This window comes from Haemaphysalis longicornis, unplaced genomic scaffold (assembly GCF_048455015.1).
Source record: "Haemaphysalis longicornis isolate Haplotype H1 unplaced genomic scaffold, Haemaphysalis longicornis Haplotype H1 scaffold_4, whole genome shotgun sequence".
Lineage (NCBI taxonomy): Eukaryota > Metazoa > Arthropoda > Arachnida > Ixodida > Ixodidae > Haemaphysalis > Haemaphysalis longicornis.
Window position 1 is genome coordinate 87,095,285 of NW_027526361.1, and position 24,575 is coordinate 87,119,859.

General features: G+C 45.5%; 1 protein-coding gene across 3 annotated transcripts in view; it reads left to right on the forward strand.

Annotated features, from left to right (window-relative positions):
• The window catches only part of LOC144178980 (venom allergen 5-like), a 43,310-nt gene that overhangs the window by 1,577 nt on the left and 17,158 nt on the right, over positions 1 to 24,575 (forward strand). Inside the window, exons 1-3 of one of the 3 annotated variants that reach the window (XM_077707126.1) lie at positions 604 to 653; positions 13,760 to 14,096; positions 24,251 to 24,338. In XM_077707126.1, coding sequence (XP_077563252.1) covers positions 619 to 653; positions 13,760 to 14,096; positions 24,251 to 24,338 — 460 coding nt within the window. In that variant the 5' untranslated portion in view covers positions 604 to 618. Of the gene's footprint in view, positions 1 to 603; positions 654 to 13,153; positions 13,179 to 13,759; positions 14,097 to 24,250; positions 24,339 to 24,575 lie in introns of those variants that run through there. The other 2 variants (XM_077707128.1, XM_077707127.1) reach the window with 2 other exon arrangements.

Sequence of the window (24,575 nt, forward strand, 5' to 3'; positions counted from 1 at the left end):
GATTCAGCAGGTTGCTGAAGCAGGGGTTTAGCAAAAGGGCTGTAACGCTCGTTCTCACGCCCCTGCTCCAGGACAAATTACGGGGGCCCTGGCCATTTGTGTTTCAACACACACATTTTTGTTGAAGTGAAACATGTTAAAAACACGCGTAATGGTAGTTTGTAGACGTCGTTCATTTCGAGTTTCAATAAAGGGCTGATTTGAGCCCCGCGTTATCGCCCCTGTGCATATACTGGGACTATCAGGCAATACCGTGGTGGCGTGCGCTAACGTTGCCCTACGCATCGTTCATACAGAGCGAGGTACGAGGGATACTGGTGGTATGAAACTGGCACAAATTTTAGTGTACTTTTCAAAGGCGGCTGGAGGGAACGGTTCTTCTTATTGCGCGAACACTGAACAGCTGCCTCTGTCACTTCGTTCCGCATTGAGGGCGGAAAGTGTGCCAGTTTTGGCAAGCGCTGCGGCTATGCGCACAGCATCGTGCAATGCTGCCTCAGCGGCTATACGCATGACTTTGGCAGTTGCCGAAATGGGAACAGTGTTTTTATTTTTTTATTTGCGCTGTGTCGACAGAGATAAAAAACGTGTACTACCCACCCAGGACTCTCAAACTGCATGGTACAAGTGGAACCGAGTGATTGCCTGAAAGAGTGAGCCCCCGAAGTTCATGCAGTGCGTTTTATGTGACCTGTGCCGCTAGCCACGTAAAACTAACTTTTTCCCTAAACGAAAGAAAAATAATGCGTAGAAATATACTAAATTGAGTGATTACCTGGAAGAAAGCTAGCATGTGCAAAAAATCCCGCACGATCGATGATTTGAAATAGTAGCCTGTTTGCAGAAGTCAGAGGCAGTACTTTGACATTTTTTAATGCACGAAAAATATTGCCAAACTCACTCGTATAACAATTTACACGCAATAAAAACCTGACGAGCAGCAAAGAAGCACATCGGTTTAACGAAAATTGGCACCCTTTCAAAGCTCAGGCAAGCAGACGTACTTTTGACACTATAAGGACGCGGAAACGTCTGCTTCGTAAACGATGCTAAAGGTTATGCGCGGTCGTGCGTGCAGCCATTGCTGGAAGAATACAGTATGTCGTTATTATACATTAGTCTTTGCTAACAACATACTTGTCACAAAATCTGATGGAGGAACTTTATTGTACCCTTACTAGCGGCCTACATGCCCTTACAAAAAAAAAAAAAAAAAAAAACGTGTGCACACGTAACCATGTATAACCGCACATACTGACAGATTGACCTTAACGTATTCTTGTTTGCATTTAAATACAGTACTTGTGTACGCTGTTTGCTAACAGTTGACGTAGCGATTTTTAGTTTCACGCTTAGTAGCGTTCTGTACTGTCTGCGTGCTTAAAAATAAATATCCAATACAGAAAACGAAGCACAGGTTTATTTTGAAGTGACAGGCAAGCTGAGACGAAGATTGTGCTGTGATTAGGCCTTTTCTGTGGTTCCTGAACCTTCGATCAGTTTACGGAAGCAGATGTTGCTTGTACAGCGATAGAGGGTTTAAACGTGCACGTGCCGTTGCGGCCTTGTCTCGTTGTGCTCGCTATTTGCTGCGAGTGGCAGTATGTCGACCAGTTGCTGTAGGGACCTCAGGGACGGAGCTAGTATGTACTTTCGGTGCTGCTGCGTGGGCTGATGTTTGTAGCGCAACAGACTTCAGTAATACTTTGCTGTAACAGCGACCTGCCATGTGCACAATTGATCCGAATTTGTATTGAAAATTCTGCTAATTTATGCTTGTCTTGGACGTGCTGCCGGAAAAAAGTAAAAATGTTCTTCTTTATATAACAATTACCAGCTACAGGCAACACCCCAATGAAAAAAAAAAAACGTTCCTCACCGGACGGATGAATTGTTTTTACATGCCGTCCTTTGCGGGGAAATCTTAGCGTTGTCGGTATTGCGAGAATTTCGCGGGATATTTCGGAAACAAACATATTGGGGGTATTTATTTCTCCGTACCCTTGGCAAATCTGGCACAAGGAACGTTATTTCATTAGTTCTTGTGTTTGAATCGCCGTTGTTATGCCAGGTTACGCAAGCACATCACATGCCGCCACTGAAAACTGTCTGCGAGAGGAAAGCTGTATCACGTAATACTTAAAATTAGAGCGCCAACACGTGCGATCGAGGCTTATAAAAGCAAATGGAACCCGATAATTGTATCACCGCAGGAGAAAGTCGCACATTAGTTTTGATTACGTTCGATAACTTTAGGAATGACATCCATTAATCAGTGTGGGTCTCCATCCCTGAAAGTAAAAAAAAAAATAAAATTCTGTAGACAAACACAGGCAGACAAGTCTGAGCACGTCGCGTTCAGGCGAAACTAACAAGCAAAAGCCGCTACGTGGCGTCTGCAAAACTTCACGCACCGACGGGTAGCGAGTGGCGCATTAGGCTATTAGAAGCCTTCACCTCTGCGCCGAACCGTCGACCTCCCATTATGCGTCGGCTGGCTGCGCTCCAAAGCGCTTCAGCGAATGAGTCGTTGAATTTGATCTGAGGCAACAAGTCTTCGGTGATTGAACGTTTCTTTCAGACGCAGACCACCTCTCGCACTTCTGGCTTGATGACCGCAGTTTTCTTCCTCTCTCGTTCGCTCACGGCTAGCGCGTACGTCCCTCGGTCCGAGTACAAAACTTGCGGCATGTACTCAAGGGCCTACAAGAAACCACGTGCGGCAACGCCCCCTACCACCGGGCGGCGTTTCGTCAGATGACAGCTACATCAGGGGACCACTATGCGACACAGGCGCGTGGTTGAGGTCAAAGCGTAATTGACTTGTCATGCGGCAATAGCCATTGCGAGAAACACGTGGCTGTGTCAGCCGGTGTTATGGCTCTTCTCGGCAGCCATCTTACCCAGACTGGAAGCTGCACACCATAAATGCTACGGTGCGTTCCATCTCACTGCGACCACGTCACCCTTCGCCGCTGCCGTCCGCCCTGTTCCGAGCGCAGTTGCGCATTGCTGGTGTTTGGAAAAAGCATGGAGTTTGCTGCGAGTATTTACATCTGCTCGAGAGCCACTTTTTTAGATGGTGCTTCAAGTGGACTTCAACGGCTCTTGGTTTTGAGCGAGTTGAACCCGTGGTCACTGTTGGAAGCTAGCAACGTTATGCTGCCTAACTACAAACTCGCTAACTGCGCAAACGCAAGTGACATTTTTCATTGCCTTCTTTAACTGAGATAGGTGGGAGGATGACCAGAAATTTCGCTGACAAGGTCTGGCATTGTTACGAAGAGCACTCAACGTTGTTTATGCGAAGCGTTAGTTAACTATCATGGCAATAAAAAACAAAACAAAAAAAACTGAATGAAGCTCTCACTAACGCGTAAGATTTGAAGGTAACGAAGCTGTACGCAACCTTCACGACTATCACGAAGGTTTACGACCACGATTGCAGTCGATTTGCTTCTTCGCTGCCTAAACGAACTTTACTCCCTCATTGTGGCTATAAGTGGGAGCTTCCATGTTTTGGAAGGGATAATCATTGGGCATCACCTTGGAGGGGCGTACGCTTTGACGTGTCTTTCTCGTTCCGAGCAAGTGTTACCACGATTACAGCAAAGGCTGGAGTCTTTCTTGTTCGGAGGAATTGTTGCCACGATTACGGCGAACGCTGGAGGTTTTTTTTTTTTGCTCATCCTGTTCAATCTCCTTAAATGGGTATGCTTGGATTGAAAAATGCGCGCAGGGACTCTGGGCGGTCGCCGCGAGGCCCGCGCTCACGAGCGCGTGCTCGGCAATTTCTCGATATTTTTAACTGCGGACACGAAAAATTACGATTTGCTAAACAGCTTTGCTGTTAAAATCCGTTGTCCATGACGCACACAGCTGCAGGTGGATGATATATAAAATGGCCGACTGCTCAAACGAGAAAATGCATGTATGAGAGAGAGAGAGAGAGAGAGAGAGAGAGAGAGAGAGAGAGAGAGAGAGAGAGCCCAGATGTTTCGACACAGACTCGCTACTCGGCTGTCCACAAGGGAAGCGAGGAAAGAAAAGGTGCGAGAGATTACGATGCCAAGAAGAGCTTTCAAGGTCTTTAGTCCTAGCCTTAGGCGCTGCATTTTCTGCAAGAGATAGAAATTAGCTTGCACGTATGCAAATCACTCCAAAAGCACGCGTTCTACCTTTTCTGGCAATCCTCATAGGTGACTGATCACAGTAATCCATAATGGCTTGTGGTGGTGTCAAGTCTAAAAAGGCGTGACTTCGTCAGAACTCCGTTAGGACGCTATCGATGGCAGAACGTCTCTACTTGGCCTGGGAATAACCATGGTAGCTTCATCGTGAGCTCAGGGACAACGTGGTTTAAGAAGCATGTTAATGCTATGGAAATAACCACAGAGACTGTTCCGTCGCGTTAGAACAACTGTCTTCATCATAGATGTGACATCATGCTTGGTGAAGAAAATCCTCTCATTACGCATATCAGGTCCCTGCGAGTAGCCTAGTCTGCCTCCTAGCTTCCTAGAACACCACATTGACTACGGAGCCACTGCAAGGTTATCTGGTGCACAGGGTTGGTGGCTTGTGGTGCAGGTATGTGATATTACAGGAGGCATGTTTATTAATGGCTAACCAATAGTTGCGCTGCAGGCTTTGGAAAGTTGCCTTCAAGCCTGAGAAGATGGTTGCCTCGGTGGCTGCCAGAGAATGTAAGAAATAGCTTCCTTGATGGCCTGACGCTCCCCTGTGACAAGTGATGTTGCCCGCTCGAGGAAATAGAACATTTAGCCAGTAAAAAGGGTATTTTAAATGAACTGCGCTCAGGTGCCCATGAGCCGCCTGTGAGAACGCGATTTGCGCCAGAGTACAGCCGGCTAATGTAGTACAGTGTAAAGTGCAAAAGGCCACTTTGAGGAATACTCGTCTTGAAGTTAAATCCTGGGATGTTTCTTTTCATACGTAGGGGCTAAACGGTCCAGGTGGGTAATGAGATGGAATCGTTTTGATGCCAGAAAGGGAACGAAAAGATTGAATGCCTCGAACGTTTTCGAGGAAACTGCTGGGGTTGCCATTTTTTACTACGCGTGTTAAAAATTTGTGTTCGCGTGCAGCCGATGCCGCAGATGTATCTGCAGAATCCTTGCAGCCCAATAACGTTCAAGACCCGACATCTTCTGTGACACACCTCAAACCCGACGATCCCTTAGAGGGGCCGACGCTGATACGAGCGCCATATAATGGTTAAAATTTTAAATGACACCACATTTCTCATGCAAGTATCTATAAACAAGCATGCATATATATATATATATATATATATATATATATATATATATATATATATATATATATATACAGAAACATAGGTCGGCAGTCTACAACGCCAAAGGAGGCATAGGGGTGTGGTTAGGCTCTATTTTTTACTACGGTTAATGAAGTTAAGTTTAAGTTAAGTTAAGCAAAAAAAATAAAAAAAAATCTTAACTTCATTAACCGTAGTAAAAAATAGAGCCTAACCACACCCCTATGCCTCCTTTGCCGTTGTAGACTGCCGACCTATGTTTCTGTATTTCCTCAAGGAGCCCCTCATTTCCTTACTATATATATATATATATATATATATATATATATATATATATATATATATATATATATATATATATATATATATATATATATATATATATATATATATATATCGCCGCGAACCATACATTGGGTTTGTTTACTTGTGTTTTGCTTTTACCGCCCGGCTGCGCCGGTCTGTGTTATCTCTGCGCCAAGGGAAGAGCGTGTTCCATTCTTTCTTTCTGTGCCGCATGTGTTATCTATTGTGATAGGGAGAGCATTCCGATCTAACGTGAACAGCCCAGAATAATCTTCTTGGATCTACTATGTTCTCGATGCGAATCGACGTTTCGAGAACCACGCGCGCCAAAAGATAAAAAGCCTGCAGTGCGGACGCCGGGGCATTCGATTCGACGACACTCGCCTGTGCAAGTCACTTTGTTGACCGCTGCTTCGCCGCCTCTGTATTCTTTTGAGTTGTTAGGGGCGCACAAGTTCGCTCCAATAAACGTGTTTCTCATTCTACACAACTGCATCGTCCTTGTCTTCGTGACAATATATATATATATATATATATATATATATATAGATATAGATATAGATATAGATATATATATATATATATATATATATATATATATATATATATATATATATATAGATATATATATATATATATATAGATATATATATATATATATATAGATATAGATATATATATATAGATATAGATATATATATAGATATATATATATATATATATATATAGATATAGATATAGATATAGATATAGATATATATATATATATAGATATAGATATAGATATATATATATATATAGATATAGATAGATAGATATATATCTATATCTATATATATATATATATATATATATATATATATATATTAGTAATTTGAGTAGAAAAGTATACTGTGGGCTGGGTTGAATTTTCGAACCAGGGGCGTCCTCCGAAATGCCAAACAAGCGCACAGCGTCTGTTTCACCGTGCACAGGTCATCCCAACCAGCCCCGGAAAGAGTAATGATAGGAGTAACACTTAGCGGTAGGAAACAAGCTTCTTGGATTTGGACGCCATCTGGGGTGAGAGACACTCTACCTCAAATTAATAGAAGCAAGTGCAGTTGTGACTGAGATGTGACGCGGGAAGCTTGAATCCGGCAGACTAATCGATTAGAATGGCGACCAAGAAGCAGGGCGAGAAACTCAACTCGATGGAGCGATGGGATATGAAAATTGAGAGTACGAATGATTTCAGACAGGGGATGGTAGAAGCTGTTTCAAGTCCATGAAAGTGGCCTTCGTCGTGCAGCGGGCATAAATAGGCTTATGGTGATCACACTGATATTGTATTGTATGCTCTAGATTCGTCCTACAAATGATCTCTAAATCGTACTGTTTCTCGGCGATAGCTGCTAATTGCGCCAGAAATGATCTGAAAGCACGTTCATTGTTTCTACAAAAAAAGAACACGCGATAAAATGCAGAAATCGAGGCAACTACAAAAGGGATAACGCCGGCACTTATTGCGCCCCATGCAGCTGGCACACGCAATAAGCGGGGAATGAGCTCCGGGAAGTGGGGAGAAACACGTATAGACAGGCAGCTTTCTATTCCAAATATTCTTGGGAAACACGCCTGATTCGCTTACCTAATAATGCTTGCACGTACCCTCCAGAAGCCCGCCTCATATTGAGGAAACGTGTACATAATATGCTTCGTCTGTCAAATCAACGCACGACAAGCGGTTAGCGTGAATAAGAGCACATAATGTAACACAGTGCATGGTTGACCATGTTTGATTTGCATGTCGACAAACAGAGGTAATTAGTTGTATGGAGGTGAGGTGACAGAAGGAAAAGATGTAAAGGGCCGCGCGTTTCCGTATCCGGGGCTTATTACATCCGGCGTTACTTCGGGCAATTTGTTTCTCCAGCGCGGTTCAGCTGTTTTCCTGATACGAAGAGCACCGAAAGCCGCAAAATAAGCGTTGCACAGCATACATCGAAGTAACTCATGTTATGTGGAACCTGTCGGTCCCTTTCATGGTCAGATGAAACTTGTGACATGAGCCTGCTCCATTAGAGCTTTAGGCTGCCGAAATTGTCACATAATGGAGCCTGAGTGAGGCAGTGTTTGGAAATTTATTTTATCTGGTGAAGGCCCTCCCTACACTTCCCTTCCGCCACCCAGTAGCGATGTAGTAGGTTCTTGAGAAGGGTTTGAGAACGAGAGCACTGCAATGAAAGTTACGTCACCAAACACGTCGTCAGCTGCGTCGCCAGTGTGAACTAGCCATTAGAGTGAATCCCCCGCACATTGAGTGGACTGGACGTTCGTCGAAACAAGGGTTATTTTAAAATTCCTGTTCATTTTGAGTGCTACTGTCAGCGACTATGTATTGAACAAACGATTCGGGATTACCGAAGCAGTCTGGAAAGATAGAGAACCCTGAAAAGAATGCGCAAAAAGTTGGCGCTTTATATTGTCACGTGTGTAACTCTGTACCCTCCAGGGCACAAGTCTGCAAAGACTATAGGGCATGCTACCGCCGTGTGGCTACGTGCCATGCACGCAACAGACGGCGATGAAACGCGTTGGTTTGTGGCTCGCGCCTTGGGTTGTACGCTATCTTGCCAGCAACCGCTGTCGTGTCTCTCCCGAGCTCTCACCTTGTTAAGCACATCGTTCTATGAATTGCGCTCTTCCTGTGTGCAGCCAACCTGCGTCTGTGTTTGGCAAGTCGCCACAATATAAATCTGGCTTTTACACGGTTGCACACAGTTGGGGTGGGATAGGCTAATTAAGGGTATTTAGGGAGAATTCAGTTGAGGTCTGAAGGGGGCTTACAGGTGGGGGAACATACACGATAGAAGATGTTAGACAGTAGTACAGTGATGGAAGAGGTGAATGCGTACATTTTGCGTGCGTATGAGCCTTGACGGTTCGTACACACTTTTGATTTACAAATAACTTTTATATCCTTCAGTGAACCGGAACATTACGGCGGGTCTGTTCAGACGAGAACCACTGCGGGACACCGCACACCACAACGTGACCATTGCGTACTGCTTGTGCGCCGAAAAAATTGTGCGATTATCCTCATTGTTATTAAACCCGACAGAATTACTCGGGGCTTATTTGTTGCGGGTACAAAGGGAAGACTATCTACACCAGTTTCTCGACTTCTGTGAGGGGTTGCCTCATTCAGCATGAGGTCACTGGTTCATTTCATAGCCGTGGTGGACCTTCTTCTGATGGATCAAGAAAGCAAATATCTAGCTACGCCCGTGCGTGCAGATGTCGGCGCACGGTACGGATTTACAAATGAATCAAATTCACCCGCATCTTTTCAATACTGTGCACATTCAGTCACGGTGCAGCTTCAGAGCGCAAAACTAAATTTGAATTCCAGAAACTTGCAAGAGTGCCTGACCCAGACAACTTGCTTGGCTCTTAGGCATTTGTAAAAACGTACTCTTGTAAAAAGTGAAGTGTGCCACTTCCACCGCAGTACTCAATAGAATGAACTTGGGATTCTTTTGGCCAGAGAACAATTTCAACCGCAACGGAAAATTAGGAACCAATCAAAACTATAGTGGCGTTTAATATTCAGTGTCGGGTGATGCGGATCCCATTGTATCCAACTTAGTATTCGTAGTTTGAATTGCCAACGTCTCGAGCGTGTAGATATTGCAGCGTCCTTGCAGTACTTTATCATGGCCGTATTCGCAACTCAGTGGAGTCGCGTAACTGATAGGTACATGGACGCACGAGCAGGGACATAAAGGTTACAGCATTTTTTGCAGGCCGACATTGCCAGCTTTGTTGTCAATGCTGTATTTTACGCTGCAACACCGAACTTACGGCTTGTACAACAGCTCCGCTGTTATTTGTTCCATTCTGTGCGTGGCGGCCGTTCACGCCACACACGACCAGCGAAATTCAGTACTGTTTCCGGTAACTGCGGTCGTAACTCCCTGTGGACAGGTTCGTGGCTTTCTTTGCTTTAGACTTGAACTATGTAGAAGTGACTTTCTCACCACGTTTTTTTACCTACGTAGCCCGGGAGCCCTACATAATCGGCAGCCACGCATAAGACGGGTATCACTGTCGGGAAAGATGCGTGCTTTCCGCTCACTCGCTTCCCAGCCGGCATTTATTCCAAATATCTGAAATTTACGCTTGCGGATGGTACCTAGAGCACGAAAACGGAAGCAGGAGTCATTTTAAAGCGGAAGTGAATGAGTAATTCCAAATCTAAGACCTCTTTGGAAACCGAGGTGGCCGTTTGGTTTTCTATTTGATGTTGGCTCGAGTTCGCAAGAGCATATCCTTTGCGAAGTTGCCATTTTCATTGCAGCAGCACGTCATCCTTCTCCGACGTGGCGGAAAGTTGATTTTGTTCTATTATCCTGGTTATTCTTCGTATAGTGATTATTATGGTGTAACCGAGGCATGCCTCTTAACGCGGACGAGCTTGGAGAAATGATCTAGCGTATTTCTGCTCAACCGTTTCTCTGCTGAAATTGAAGGAAAAGCGCCGTTGATTACCCACTAACGCGACGGCAAAATACCATTATTGGTAGACAAACGTTTTATGTAGCAACAGAGCTTCGGACATTTAGATTTTATTTATATTCGGATATACCACCCTTTTTGTCTGAGTAACGTTTGAGGCTAAACGTCTGAATGCAAAATATTGTTTTGAAACCGCCTTGTTGTGGTAGAATACGCAGACTCAGAAAGGCAGTCTGGGTCGAAGTACCTTTCATCCCGCTTGGTCTGTACGCCTGATACTTTTATTCGAGTGCAAGTGCTCTTGGTTGAACAGGACGATAGGTGACGAATCCCCTAAAGCGTACCTTGGTTGAACTAATCCGTGCGAAATACAAGCATAAACGCAGCAGTTTATTACTTTTGAATGTTGAATTAGATGTTTGCGCACCACAGCTGTTCTGATAGTGAGAGGTTTGTATACTCGACGCCGACGATTGTATGTAGGGATAGGTGTAAATATTTCTTAAAAACGTGTTGGCGATCCCCGACCATATATCGTTGCATCGCGAGATTTCTTCTGCCTGTTTTGGCGGTCAGCCGTACTTCGGCTATTTGCAGAACAAATGGCCTGATGTAAACGTTGCACCATAAATGGACGCGGAAGTTTTTATCGGAACTGAGACGATTAAACAGGTAGCTATGAGTGATTAAAGGAGCCATGAAGACAAAATACAAGTTTGATTTATTAGAAAGACTGCTTGGTCCCGATAACAATGATACCAATATCATCGCAATCGTCGAACAAATAACGGAGATATTAAAGAAAACGTGTGAAGCCGTCGCGACCCCCTAGCCAATTTCCCGCAACTTTTCTATGACGTCACGGAACCTTGTTTGTGCGATTGGCGGCCGCCTAACTCACCTGCCGCGATGACACATGACTGGACGCCTGTAATGGGGCCTCTATTTCCACTTGCCCGCATCACTTGAATGCTAACGTGCAGTTAACGCACTGAAAATTATGTTTGACGTCATTCTTGCTCATAACACGCCACTGTGGCGCAAAATTTGAAAGTTTTTAAATACTGCTTGCTTTTTTTTTCGTTAAAAAAAACTTCTTTTGTGGTTGCAATGGAGCTGAGTGAGATACTGAATCCTAGCTCTTTCAAATTAAACGCAGTAGTATTTTCTCTTCATGGCTCCTTTAAAGCGCTACTTCGAAGCGATGCGCCAATTTAAAAAAAAAATATCTGAAGTGGGTCCCTCTAGGCCCAATTCTTGAAAGTCATCTGCTAAAACGTACTTCTTCATTAAAAGGTCTCGTACAATCAGATACCCTTCCCGTACCGCTAAGGTATAACGGGTAAAAAAAAACACAAAAACATTGAATTTGAAAATCAGAAAGCTACGTAAAAACACCAGGTAATTACGCGAGAGATCTACGCAAAATATTAACTCATTATCAACACACTGCATACTCACACAAGGTCATTATCTCAAAACTGCTGGCTGAAAACGAACATTAATGCGTCCAGGTACCTAGTGCTTCGGCGATAGTACGGATCTTCGATGATAAAGATCGAACTTGCCGCGAATAGTCCACGGGTAGTTCAACAACTCTTCTCGCCCAAGGATTATATTTGAAAAACGAATACCGTATTCCGTTTGCGACAGTCTCAGTGAGTCTAGGACTGAAAACTGAGGAGTCGGGTGTCAGATGTTTACACCTTTCTCACGGCGCCTTCATTTCAATGCGACGCGACCATGTTTTGCACGCGAGCGCCCAACAGTGTGTCGGTATCGCACTCAATCGTTCCCACGACGTTCTAGAGATTGAGTCGTTAATAAGGAGTGCGCCTGCGCTTTGTACGGGTAATTCGGTGTAAAAGCAGAATTGTGTTTGTCCTGAAGCCTTAAAGGAGGTCTTGTCATGTTCTAATAGTATGGTGGCCACATTTAGGGAAGCAGTTTCGCTAAGTGGTCGGTGGCTACTTTAAATATAAGCGCATTACGTATGATTCAAGAGCTTTTGAGAAAAGAGATCAAGCTCTAACTGCGTCGGCGTCGGCTGCGGCTGCTCCAGTGATTGGTACTACCACGGTCTCTAGAGGGCACCACGGTCGCGACATATTTCCATACATATATCTTAAGATGTCTGTTTCCTTACGCTCACTTCCAGTTCACTTTACTACGCTCAAATAAATGTACACAGAAATGCCCGCAGTATTAGTGAAAAAGAAAGGGCCCATCTCCCCGCGAGGGGGACTCGAGTAAATGCGTCGCATAGGGGGTGGGTGTATTGCGTTAACGTTTAGTGTTTGGGGAGTTGGTGGTAGTGAATGCGTTGTATCAGCAGCTTCTTGACGTAGTTTGAATGAGTCAAGGATATAAGGCGCGTTCGTAGCCTTCCATTCTGTGTCGGCTTTGTGGCGCAGTGGGTAGAGCACCATGTACCTTGCGTTCCGCCCTCAGGGTCGTGGGATCGAAACCAGGCGCCGGTCGTTATTATTTTTTTTTATAGTGTAGGGGGAGGGGTGCGGACCTGTTGTTGAGAGCGAGGAGGGTAGCGTGATGCGGGAGAGGAGTGGGGGAGAGGGCGCACCTGGAACGGCTGTTGCAGACGCCGAGGCACGCTAACGCAGACAACGCCGGGTGACATCGTGAGTTAAAGAAATGCTCTGCATTTAAAAAATACCGATTTTTCCTCTTCTTTGGGGTCCCCAAATCCGGCTACCGAAATTCTGTGGGTGTTATAAGAGTCAGTACCAAGCTACTTTTAAGAAAGAAATACCATTTCTTTACCGTCATGTTTGCATGCCTCAGGTAACGGAGGAGCCAAACACGGGCGTCACAACATTGACTGCAGGTCGAGGACTGTGTCCGTTAGTTACGAGCTGTATTTGTCCTAGACAAGGCGGGACGGACGATATTCACTATCAATTCCTGGCCCCAGAAGGAAACGGTTCCGCCTTATCAGCAGAGCGCCACATTCTACTTTGGATTTTTGTCGTACTGCCCTACGGGAGGAGATAAGAAAGGAAGACGGCAATTTTGGCCTATTGCAGGTGTCAGAAGCAGCCCGGCGACCATCCACGTGAGTGCGAAGTCCTGTTCCGTAGGAAAGGAACACTGAAACGTGGCATCAGTGTGCGAAGTGCCTGCGTTAACGGCTTGTAATGCTTATTTATTCTGCTTTAGGGTGTTATAGCGTGTAAATCGCACCAGGAATTGAAAACAGAGCAGCATGAAGGCTGCCGAATTATTTTAAGCGTGTAAGGATGAAAGCAGTGAAACCCATTAGCTCTGAAAAACAGAGCCCCCAAAATTAGACGCTTTGGGCGCCGTGGGGAGCCGCGGATTAGTGTAGACCCCGAAAGGTTTGTTTAACCTGCGGTCATACTCTGCTACCCACGGTGTTGTTCTTGATCCTTTCTGAAAAAAAATCCCCTGCTAGGAAATTGAAAATGCCACCAATTCTATGCGAGCGGTAATTCTCTCCTTGAGGAAAGAAATTTTATTTTGTTGCTGAATACTTTTTCCATGGGTAATTCAATTCTTTTAAGGCTACTTACCACCAGAAATGTATGGGTGGCGTTAAGGGTGCTCTAAGTAATGTGTTTTCATCATGATGCATTCAGCGAAGTATACTTCTTTTAATTCATCCATCTGTTGCAGTTCCAAAGGATCTCGTAGCAGAAGGCGGCCTAGGATGACCACCGCCCGGCTGGGGTTGGCGGCGTGCGCACCCTTCGTGCTGCTGCTACTGGTGGTTGCCTCCACGAACGCGGCCGATGTGGTGCCCTCGGAAGAGCCTCGCAACTGCAGCGAGACGTACCTCCGCTACCACCAGAACCACACCATGTGCAAGCAGGAGCCCGCCTGCCCGGTCCAGGTGATGGGCATCGACGACAACGTCAAGCAGCTCATCCTCAAGCTGCACAACCACTACCGAAACTTCATCGCTGGTGGCAACGAGACGAACATGCCGCCGGCCACTAACATGCTCGAGATGGTGAGGGCGAAGAGCTTCGTACTGAAGTGGCGGTTATTTGCCTTTAGGCCTAGTGCACAGTCATGAACAAATGAAAACCTAACACGAAAATATGAAAACAGATATGCAACATTGGAAAATATTGTTCGTGGAGTTCTCATGATGACGCGGTCATGGTATATTTGGAAAGACACGTTTGCAAACTTAGGTGCTGTTATAGAGTGATGCGACAATTTGACTTGGAAAGAAATGGCGCTATTTGTGTGTTCCCGTTCATATTTCCGCGTTCCAATTTCATTTGTCCATGACTGTACCCTCTTAAGAAGCACAGTGATGTTGTAGTCTTGTGCAAGCTTCGTGATAGTTTAGAGCATACGGGATAAACTGAATAACTCTGTTTGACCTAACGGGTATAACGGGTAAAAAAACAACAAAAGCATTGAATTTGAATGTTTTGATTTGAAATCGGAAAGCTATGTGAAACACAAGGTAATTACGCGAGAGAACTACGCAAAATAGATCATTATAAACACACTGGATACTCACACAAGGTCATTATCTCAAAATTATTGGCTGAAAACAAACATCCATGCGCCCAGGTACCCAGTTCTTCGGCGATATTGCGGATCTTCGATGGTCAAACTCGAAGTTGCCGAGAATAGTCTACGGGTAGTTCAACAACTCTTCTCGCCCAAGGATTATATTTTTTAAAGTTTGTGCTAAAGCAAAGGGAGAAGCACTGTCGTAGAGAAAGTGCTTTCGGTCTTGCTTTAACGATGTGGCCGCATTAGCAGCGGTTCATCAAACATTTTTTTCAAGTGCTACCCAGAAAATAGTAACTTGGCAAGTATTTTAGAGACTTGTTCGGCGCCTGCATTCTTGCTTAAAAAGTACTAGCAGCCAGCGCAGGTTGCAGTGGGCATTACACCCTAGCTGTTTTAGGCATCGCTTATAGGATGACACCCGCAGCCGAACCTCCTGGTGATGTACGTTGTTGGGCTAGTTGGTCGATCATTATTAACAGATGTATAGCGCAAAAAAGACGAAGGACAAAGGATGCACGAGGACGAAGCGCTTCGTCCTCGTGCGTTTCGTCCTCGTGCATGCTTTGCCCTTCGTCTTTTTTGCTCTTAATTACTCCTGGTGATAACTAGAGCCTAAACCTGTACGCAATATACTTCGCTCAATCCAAATCTATTAGCACTGTTTCTTGTCGACAACATTACCCCCATCCTCATTGCACAATTTATTAATAGCGGTTTTGTACGTGCAGTCTATAGCGGTGAGTCTGCTTTCTACGCCTACCCGGTCCATTCTAGTGGTTTATCTAGCTCCTCAGAGGCGTTCATCTAGCTCTGCTGTCTTCAAGCTAACACAGAACCGCACCTCATTTTATTCAACCCTCTTTTTAGATGGGCCTAGAGGCTTCATTCCTAATAGGTGTTCCTCCTCCCTAGGAAGACTCCAATATTTGGTGAAATGGGCTTCAACCGTGTCTTGAAAGCACTCTCCTGAACTGGATTACCCTGCTTTATTTCTTGTTTAGGTTTCTCCATGTGTGAACTCACGCTCGAATTGTGTTGATATTTAGTGGTTAAACTTGTCAGAACTAAACTTATTGCGGCCACGTACTGGTAACAGTGAGTGGCAACTAGTCCCCGATATGAAGGCAGACATTAGATGCAGGTACCTCGAAAGGTTTTCGAGCGCAAAGTTCGCAGGCGCCGAAGGGTGCGGCTATTTGTTCTCTTGTTGCGTTTGTATTGCGGCCACAGCTGCAATAGGGTTGCAACGCGGAGGGCTGGGTGATGTCCGGGTGTGTCCGCTTTAACATGGGGGAAAATATGCGCAGGTACATGGTTGCCACACCGAAACAGCCTGTAAAAACGAGGAAAACGAGTGGCGGTCAATCGTGTTTTCGGTAATCAAGCACCCTTCGTCATTGTCTGTGTTGCTGCATCGATTCGGTATTTTAAAAAAGTTTGCCCGATTAGCAACAACATATCCTGAAAATTGCGTATTCAGCTCCGATTGGTTAAGGAGTAATAAACAACAAATGCGCACACAAATACACACACAAAAAAACAAAAGGCACTTACAGCTAGTATCAATATGATCTGAAGCAGCTTCAGGTTGTACAGATGTGTAATAAAACGCATTAATGTGGCAGGTGCTACCACGAAACTATGGTTACAGTTATGTGCTGCTCACGGCGTCCGCACGCTATGTGGATGGAAGGCATCAAGTGCACACCCAGGCGGCCATATTTGATGTGTTGGCTGGCATGAAGGCCTCAGGAAATACGACGCATTATTTTAAAACAATTTCAAGTCTACAATAAATGTGTTGCTGAAATTTCCGTCCACCATCAATCATAAGGGGGGCCGCATCGAATAATCTTGGTGAAATTGCTTGGGTGTACGGTGACGTAAGAAGGAAGCTTTTAAAATATTCGCAAACATTTAGGTGATTCACCCACAATGCGACGTATAATTCTCAATTACGGAAGGTGAAACCAAAAAAAAAAACTGTGCACCAAAATATAATGCGGCAATGCAGCTGGGAGTTCATGTCTGTTTACAAATGTGGTTTGCAGTTGTGGTGAAGCAACAATTATATTTCCTATTGCGATTGATACCATTCTTCAAAAATGGCGACGCTTTCTTCCATTACTCAATCGTAAAACTTTTTCTGATCGTATCGCCTGGCTCAATAAAAGCGCGTATAAGACGATAGAAGAGTGCATTTCTAACGAAGCATTCTCATATTGTTCGTCCCATACTCCCGACCAATAAGGCAACCCAAGCCCCTAACATAATTGTCCAATGTACGGACCGTGCTGACACCGCGATGTTCCCGAAATAGTAAGCAATAGACTTGATTTTCAAGCCGGCATGGCTGCGTGCGCATCACGTGTCTAATCGAGTGAAAGCAACGCCGGGCTTACTCCACAGTATGAAGGAAGGAATACTCAGGAGAAGCCTGTAGTATCACTATTGCATTGCACAGTAGGGTGTAACCACGACATTTTTAGCCGCGCCCTGCCCCTGGAGGTACCCGTGAGGATTCAACGTTCGCTTGAATGAGCGCTTGTCCCATCGTGTGTCCTTGTCTGACTCGCGCTCTAATTTTCTATCATAATGCACCAACTTCCTCAAAAGCTTGTTTGAATGGGATTCAATGTTCCTTCGTTACTAGGGATAATTTCTGAGAAATTTCGCAGCGTCCACAAGTTGCTTCGGCGTTGGAATGTTTGGCACGCCGCTATTTGAACTGAATTTGAACTGAGCGGGGGTGGCGAGGACCGGCAGAGGGCCATAGGGAAAGATAGCGGACACCGTGGACGTCTTCAGATGGCGGACCCTGCACAAAGAGTGTCGACAGGCCCAGCCCCGAGCATTCTTTCCTCCATGATTCGAAAAAAGGCAGGCGTCAAGCCAGCGATGCGAGCGACCCCGCCTTTAGCTTCCTCTTATGGCGGCGAACAATGACTTATGTGAAGAAATACGGCCTTGGAAGACCTGTTTTCAATTTCCACTCAATGCCTGTATGATTTTCAGCCAGGCTGCACAAAGGGCGGCTTGCGTCGTGAAGCCACCTGGCTCCACGCCGCATTATCTGGTGACATTAAACACGGTTTACGTGTGCGGTCGTGCTGGCATGAGCCCTTGGCAGTGAAGCGTACTTTATTGCGTTGGTGTTTCGAAAAATAGCGCCTTGCAAATGATGTCAAGCATAGTGATCCAACACTATTGCAGGTAAGAATTTGTATTCCGAGAGATGCACTCTGAAGCTCGAGTCTGCTGGCCACTCTTTCTTTTTATTTGCTCCGGCAAGGTTTGAAGTTGCTCCTTTTGAACGAAATGACGTTGCTAATATTTAATCTTTACCCAGTAATATGCTTAAGGAATGTCGTTTTACAGTGGCGTGATTATAAAATGTATATATAGAGCATCAGGCAAGTGCGTGAAAGGTTCAGCAACGGCTCTCATATAATGAAGGGTAGTAGTCATGGCTATTAGCCTGTAAACAAAATTTGTGCTGGCCACTACCCGACGAAGTCGTTTGTGGTTTAGGTTAGGCCAGCGTCTCTACAGTGAAAATCTGAGCAGCTGTACCCAACTACATGCATCGTACGCGAAATATTTAGACCAAGTGGACGTTCGCGCCGGGCTATCTGTAGGTGGGACGTATGACATCGGGATTCTGCTTATGCTTGTGGCCGCACAAACATCCCATAATGTGTATTGTCTACTTGAAGTACATGTCTCTGAAATACTAATGTATATAAAATATAATATTTAATTTTAATGCACAATGATGTTTAGAATACAGAGTTCCGGGTACAAGGAAGTTTTTTTTTTCTCTAACAATACTAAAAGCTAGGCCAATTTGCCTACCGTTCAAAGACTCCACAGAAACTTCACGGTTTCGGTGTAATGGTGGCGATATGCTGAACGATTCGTTAACCACTTTCAAGTTACGTTGCGCAGGTTTTCAGGTTACGTTATAGGCACTTGAAAAGAAGCCTACCTCAAATTGAATTGATGCTGGTGTTTTTACCTCGGGCGATTCAGAAGGAGTTCTGCAAAGGAGTGGGCGGGGATATACTAGTGCTGGCGATATCGTATGGCTTGATTTAAAACGAGGCAAATACATGTTTGCTCAGAGTGACGGCTATTCGATGGAATTGAGACACTCCTTGCTTGACACCCGACCTCTCCTTATTTTTGAACCACACGACTATCCCAAGGAGGCAACTCGGCATGTGTAAACGGAAAAACACTCTTCCTCTTTGGAACCAGGGCGCTAAGTCTGTAGCGTGGCGAGCGTAAGAAGTAAAAAAAGAACAGGATGCACTGTTAGATAGACGACAGGGTCACCGCAAAGAATTTTGTTAACAGCAAAAAGCAGATTACGCCTTCAGTGACGTCCACGGAAAGAAGAATGTGCCAAGCTCTTAAGCAGGTGCGGAACGCGGGCTCCGCAATTAGAGGTCCATAAACGTGAAAGGAAAAATAACAATGACGCATTCCTAGAAGGCATGCCGGAAGCCAGAATTTATGACAACGGGTACGTTAGGAATGCTGACGTCGCCTTCGTTACGGAGGTTTTGGAAAAACCTTGCGGCTGTTTTGTGTGAAGTAAAGTGAAGTAAAAATAAAGTGAGAGAAAACACAGTCCGCATAAAACAATAAATAAAAGTAACAACGAGCGTTAAAGAAAGAAAAACATGTGAAGCAATAGCTGAACGATGCGCGCAAAAAAAAAAAAGCAGGAAAGAAAGTCCGTTACATTTTTTCAATACCGAAAACTGCACAACTGAAGGGTTAAGCTTTATAGTATGTCGCAACTCGCCCAAGCTGTCACTTTAGTAACATGCCCTTATTTAATCTAAATGGGCAGTAACAAGTTGTTATAATTGCGTTTTTCCGTGTAAACATTTACAGGCTGCCGCGACAGGCATCAAAATTACAAATAGCACACCATCTGGTTATGAACCGCGTCAAATCTCGAAAGTTCTTAAAAAAAGGGCTTACTCGCACTTTCAGGGGTAGCATTGGCGCCAATATATTCTAGTTCATTTTTAAAGGCAGCGACAAATAATGAAACTTTTGAACATTTGCACCGACGACGTTACGTAGGCTCACCGAGACATTCTTTTTGTAACGCGCACAGTTGCCAAATGCACCGGGTGGAATTTAAAGGGACCCTGCAACACTTCGTGCAGTGCAAGTAAACCTGAACGACGTTTAGATTACACTGCCAGGAACACCCGAGCCAAATATTACACGTGCACGTGAAGAGGTAAGCGCGCAAATCGCCGTGTAAGACGCGGAAAAACCAACCGCGCTCTCTTCAATTCTCTTCATTATGCACCCCTCTGCGACGTTAATCGGGCCATGGCTGTCCTTGCTGTCCTATTAGCTGTCGCTGGTCAACCTCGCGGCTAAATTCTGGCATTTCCTGTGACGATCCGCCGTCGTCGGCGCTGTGTATCAACCTCTTCTATGTCTGAACCTGTCCGCATGCTTTTGGTGTTTCTTTTGTTTTGAGTGCGCGCGGAGTTTGAGTGACGAACTTAATATTCCACTTTCAACGAGCCCACTCGACAACAAACGTTTATTGCTCCAAAAACGCCCTACCAGCCTGAGCGCTTGCTTGCGAGCAGGCCGCCATGCCTGCTTTTTGTAGCACCAGACCGGAAATAGACCCGTCCACGTTGCGGTGAAAAGGACAAAACTCCCCGGCTTGTGAAAAATCGAAGGCCGCCGAACAGAACGCCGGGTGCTGCCCCCCTTTCCGGGAGAGAGCGCGCAGCTTCCGTCGCGTTGTCCGCGGTTGAGTTGAGAAGGAACATTTATGCGCGATTTTAAATGCAGAGCATTTCAGTAACTCACGATGTCACCCGCGTTGATGTCCGTAGTCGTAGTTCGCACCCCTCCCCCTACACTATATATAAAAAAAATGCTATCCGGCGCCTGGTTTCGATCCCTCGACCCTGCGGGCGGAACGCAATTTACATGGTGCTCTACCCACTGCGCCACAAAGCCGACACAGAATGGGAGGCTACGAACGCGCCTTATATCCTTGACTCATTCAAACGACGTCAAGAAGCTGCTGATACAACGCATTCACTACCACCAACTCCCCAAACACTAAACGTTAACGCAATACACCCACCCCCTATGCGACGCATTTACTCGAGCCCCCTCGCGGGGAGATGGGCCCAATTTTTTCATCGCGCGTAGTTTCGGTGATAGTGAACGGATTTTCATAGTTCTTGCGGGAGGAGATTGCTGGGACAATGGACATTACCCCAAAATACATTCCGAGTAGTCGATGGTAAGTGTTGCAGGGTCCCTTTAAAAGAAAAATGACGTAGAAACTATTGAAAGGAAAATCGCGGGTTGGATCCCGGCCGGGGTGGCTGCTGTTCTAATGGAAACGCAAAGCGAAAACACGCGCTGTGTCGAGATTCGGGTAGAGGTTAAAGATCTCCAGATGGTCAAAATTAATCCCTAGCTCTTCACTACTGCGAGCCTCATTGCTCAGGTGTGGAGAGTTAATTTGAGAGGGAATTCTGAGATAGATCGTAAACATTCTCTCCACCGACTCTTCTCAGTACTTTCCTTCGTACCGTATGCATTAAACCGAAGGATTCGACGAGCATTCTTCGAGTACGGCTCCTCATTCGTAAGTTTTTCTCCTCTAGGAGGCGTCACACAGCCGGCCCACTGCGCGCACACCCTGCACCTCAACGCCCCACAAACTGCCACGTCGGCACTTGACCGGATGTGCAGCGGTGTGCAGGACGGGTTAAGCGGCGATTCGTGCGGCTCGTATCGGCAGTGCACACCAATGGAGCACATCGTTTTACGCGCTATGGACGTACCGACGGACATATTTCAGGGGAACTAGCCGAAGAATGCTTGTTTTTTCTTTCCTCCTACTTCTCACGCTCTTCCCATCCCGTTTAGCTCTTTCCACGATGATCACAGTAGATGTTTGCTGAAGTAAATTCAATTTCGCCGCGTTGCACTACTCGCGCCATCTACTGGAACCTTTTGTTACTGGGCAACTTGGAACACCGCCAAAAGGGTGTTCCACAAACGCCGCGAGCGAGTCTATATTTCGAGGTCACAACATTTTTCAGACGCATTTTGTTATTTGCTGTCGCAAAAATCAAGCCGCCGTGTATTTTTAACTTGAAGAATAATGCAAATATCACTAGTGTATTGATGTCTGTCTCAAATACAACAAATGTTTTTTTTTCTCGACAACGTTCACAAGTGTGAACATTGCCACCACATTCAGTAGTTGGAAATATTTTGCCTATGTGCACGCCTTCTTCAAGACTTTTTTTAACTTTTGGCCGGGCAGCTTAATCGAGATACAGACAGACATACAGACCTAATTTTTCGCGTTTAAGTATCGCAACAGATGCTATCTTCTTTTAAAGAAAATTCGTACGTTCTAGCCAAGACACGTTAGAGGTGCGCGTTTGTCTACATCGGAAAGTTGCATAAAGGCATCGTATGTACGGCGCCCTTGAAGATCCTCGCATGAGTAGTTCCCGGAGGGGGGGGCAACCGTTTGATTTGGTCGACCTCGTGACCAGGCGATGACGGCAGCGGTTCCATGCAAAAACGCCCCTTCAGAGTCTCGTGCCAACTGCGACGCCTTCGTGGTGCCTTCCGCTAGGCTCTGTTGTTCTAATGTCAAGTAAATAGCCGCTGACATTGAAAAAGGGCTCTGTGTCTCTCTGCTTTCTTGCGGGCACTCTCAGCCGCGTGATCGCTTAGTATTGTTACTTGTCCGGAAGATGATGCACAGATGAACGTAGTGGATGACAGCAGAATGATTTAATGGCCCAGTGGGACGACCCCGCGCGGCTGAACACTCCCCGGCCCGCCCTGGAATTCTTGCTACAATATATGATTTCCCTTCTCCAGGAATTGAGTGCCGGGGGAAACGGTAAACAGCGTTGTTTTTTTGTCTGGTCATTAATTCTGGTGACTTATACGAACGTGCACGTGGGTGCCTTCAATTTGCAATTTTGTATTGGGCAACGTGCCCACTGCTTTTGCCAGGTGACGCGTGGAGAATGATTAGCCGTAGTTGCGCGAGGAGAAAAGGCGTAGTTGCGCGAGAGAGGGGCAGGGGACTTACCGGTTATTTTACTTTTAGTAGCTTACAATCGTCTCCTTGTTATGATGGTCAAGAACATGAATCGACCGAATTAAACATGTTACAAAAGTCAGATGTGATAGCCATGATACAAACCGATAAACTAGACAGATGTCGTTGTGTTTGTTTATTTTTTTCGCAGTTCAAGTGCAAGGTTGTAATGGTTGTGAAATATGCAATGTATAGTCATTTTCATGTAGACCTTCACCAGTTTTCTCCGATGTAACGTGTGCGCCGAGTGGACGACCGCGGACAGTTGTGGGTGGAGCCTAATGCGCTATAGCGAAGCTGCAGGCAGATACCCCTAGCGTGTTTCCTGTTGTGGAGTTCGCGCACAGTGGCAGTTTCCGGTGCTGGAGATTACTCGTGTGGAACGCCATTCGGTCGCCAGCATTCTGTAATTGTAGCACGTGGGGCGACCAAAGGACAGGTGTATTCGAATTTCCGCGGGAAGCTCATTTGAGCCACTATGCAAATGACGAGTAGTGCAGTTTTTGTCAATAGTGAGCTGTGCCAAAAGAGGCCGCAAAGAACTCAACACAAAAGCTTACCTCACGATTGGGACAGAACCGTTGCGTAATAGAATACTTGGGAAGCATTTTTGTTTTTTCACTGGAATAAATTATTTCTGCTGCACTCGCAAGTTGAACTTTGTTTGTGAATTCTTTGGGGCCATGAAACTTTTTGCGTTTCCTAGAAACATTTCACAAGGCCTGCACTTCTATATACGCTATGACAACGCAGTGATAATTTTACTTAGGTAGAATGCAAGGTAGATAACACAAAGGCCGACCTGGCCTCGTCCTGTCATTCCCTGACCTACCCCGGCTGTGTGGGCGGTACAGCTCCACTACAGTTTTAAAGCATGAGCGCGTACCAACGAATTTCACTATTGTATTATAAGAAAGCAGTGCCTATAATTTTACGTCAGCTCATTCTCGTTAAGCAAAATAAAAGCGAGCGATTTGAGTCCTTAAAAGAAGCGCAGGAAAAATTGTTACTCATTTTGGCCCCTTACCCCTTACCTCATTTACTCATGACTCATACCTCATTAAAAATAAAATAAAAGCGAGCGATTTGAGTCCTTAAAAGAAGCGCAGGAAAAATTGTTACTCATTTTGGCCCCTTACCCCTTACCTCATTTACTCATTACCCCTTACCTCATTACTCATACCCCTTACCTCAACGTCTATTTTTTTTGCCGTCGTCCTCCACACAGATGGTTTTTGTGACGTAGTGAACAAGTCCGTTTCGTGGAGCTATGTTGTTGCCTTTTTGTTGGCGGGCTACTCTTCCGAGGAAGCTTTTTTTACGAACTTTTGGTCTGCAGTTTTGGTCTGCAGGTGGTGGTACAAATGTGCAGTGAAACGGGATAGACGATGCCTGAATACCTACGCGCTTCTCTCGACACACACATAGCCAAGCAAACAAGCAATTAGGCGCTCCTGCTGAAGTAGAACCCCTCTTTTTTTCATTGCTTGTAGGAGTGGGACGACGATCTGGCAAAGCTGGCCCAGGCCCATGCCAACCAGTGCCTGTTCGAGCACGACTGCCCGGCCTGCCGCTCTCTTGGTAAGCCAGAGATGCCGATACGAAGTCGCTTTTACAAGAATGTACGACAGTGTTTTCACACACCCCGGAGTTTCTCGGTAATTAAAAGATGCTATTTAAGGGTATGGATTGTAATTTAGAAGCTATGTTCGACTACGCGATTTGTTAATGCTAACCAACTTCTCGACCTTCTAGTGGCATAGAAACAAGCCGCTGACAGTAGATTCTTGAAAACGTTTTGTGACAACCATTGGGGCA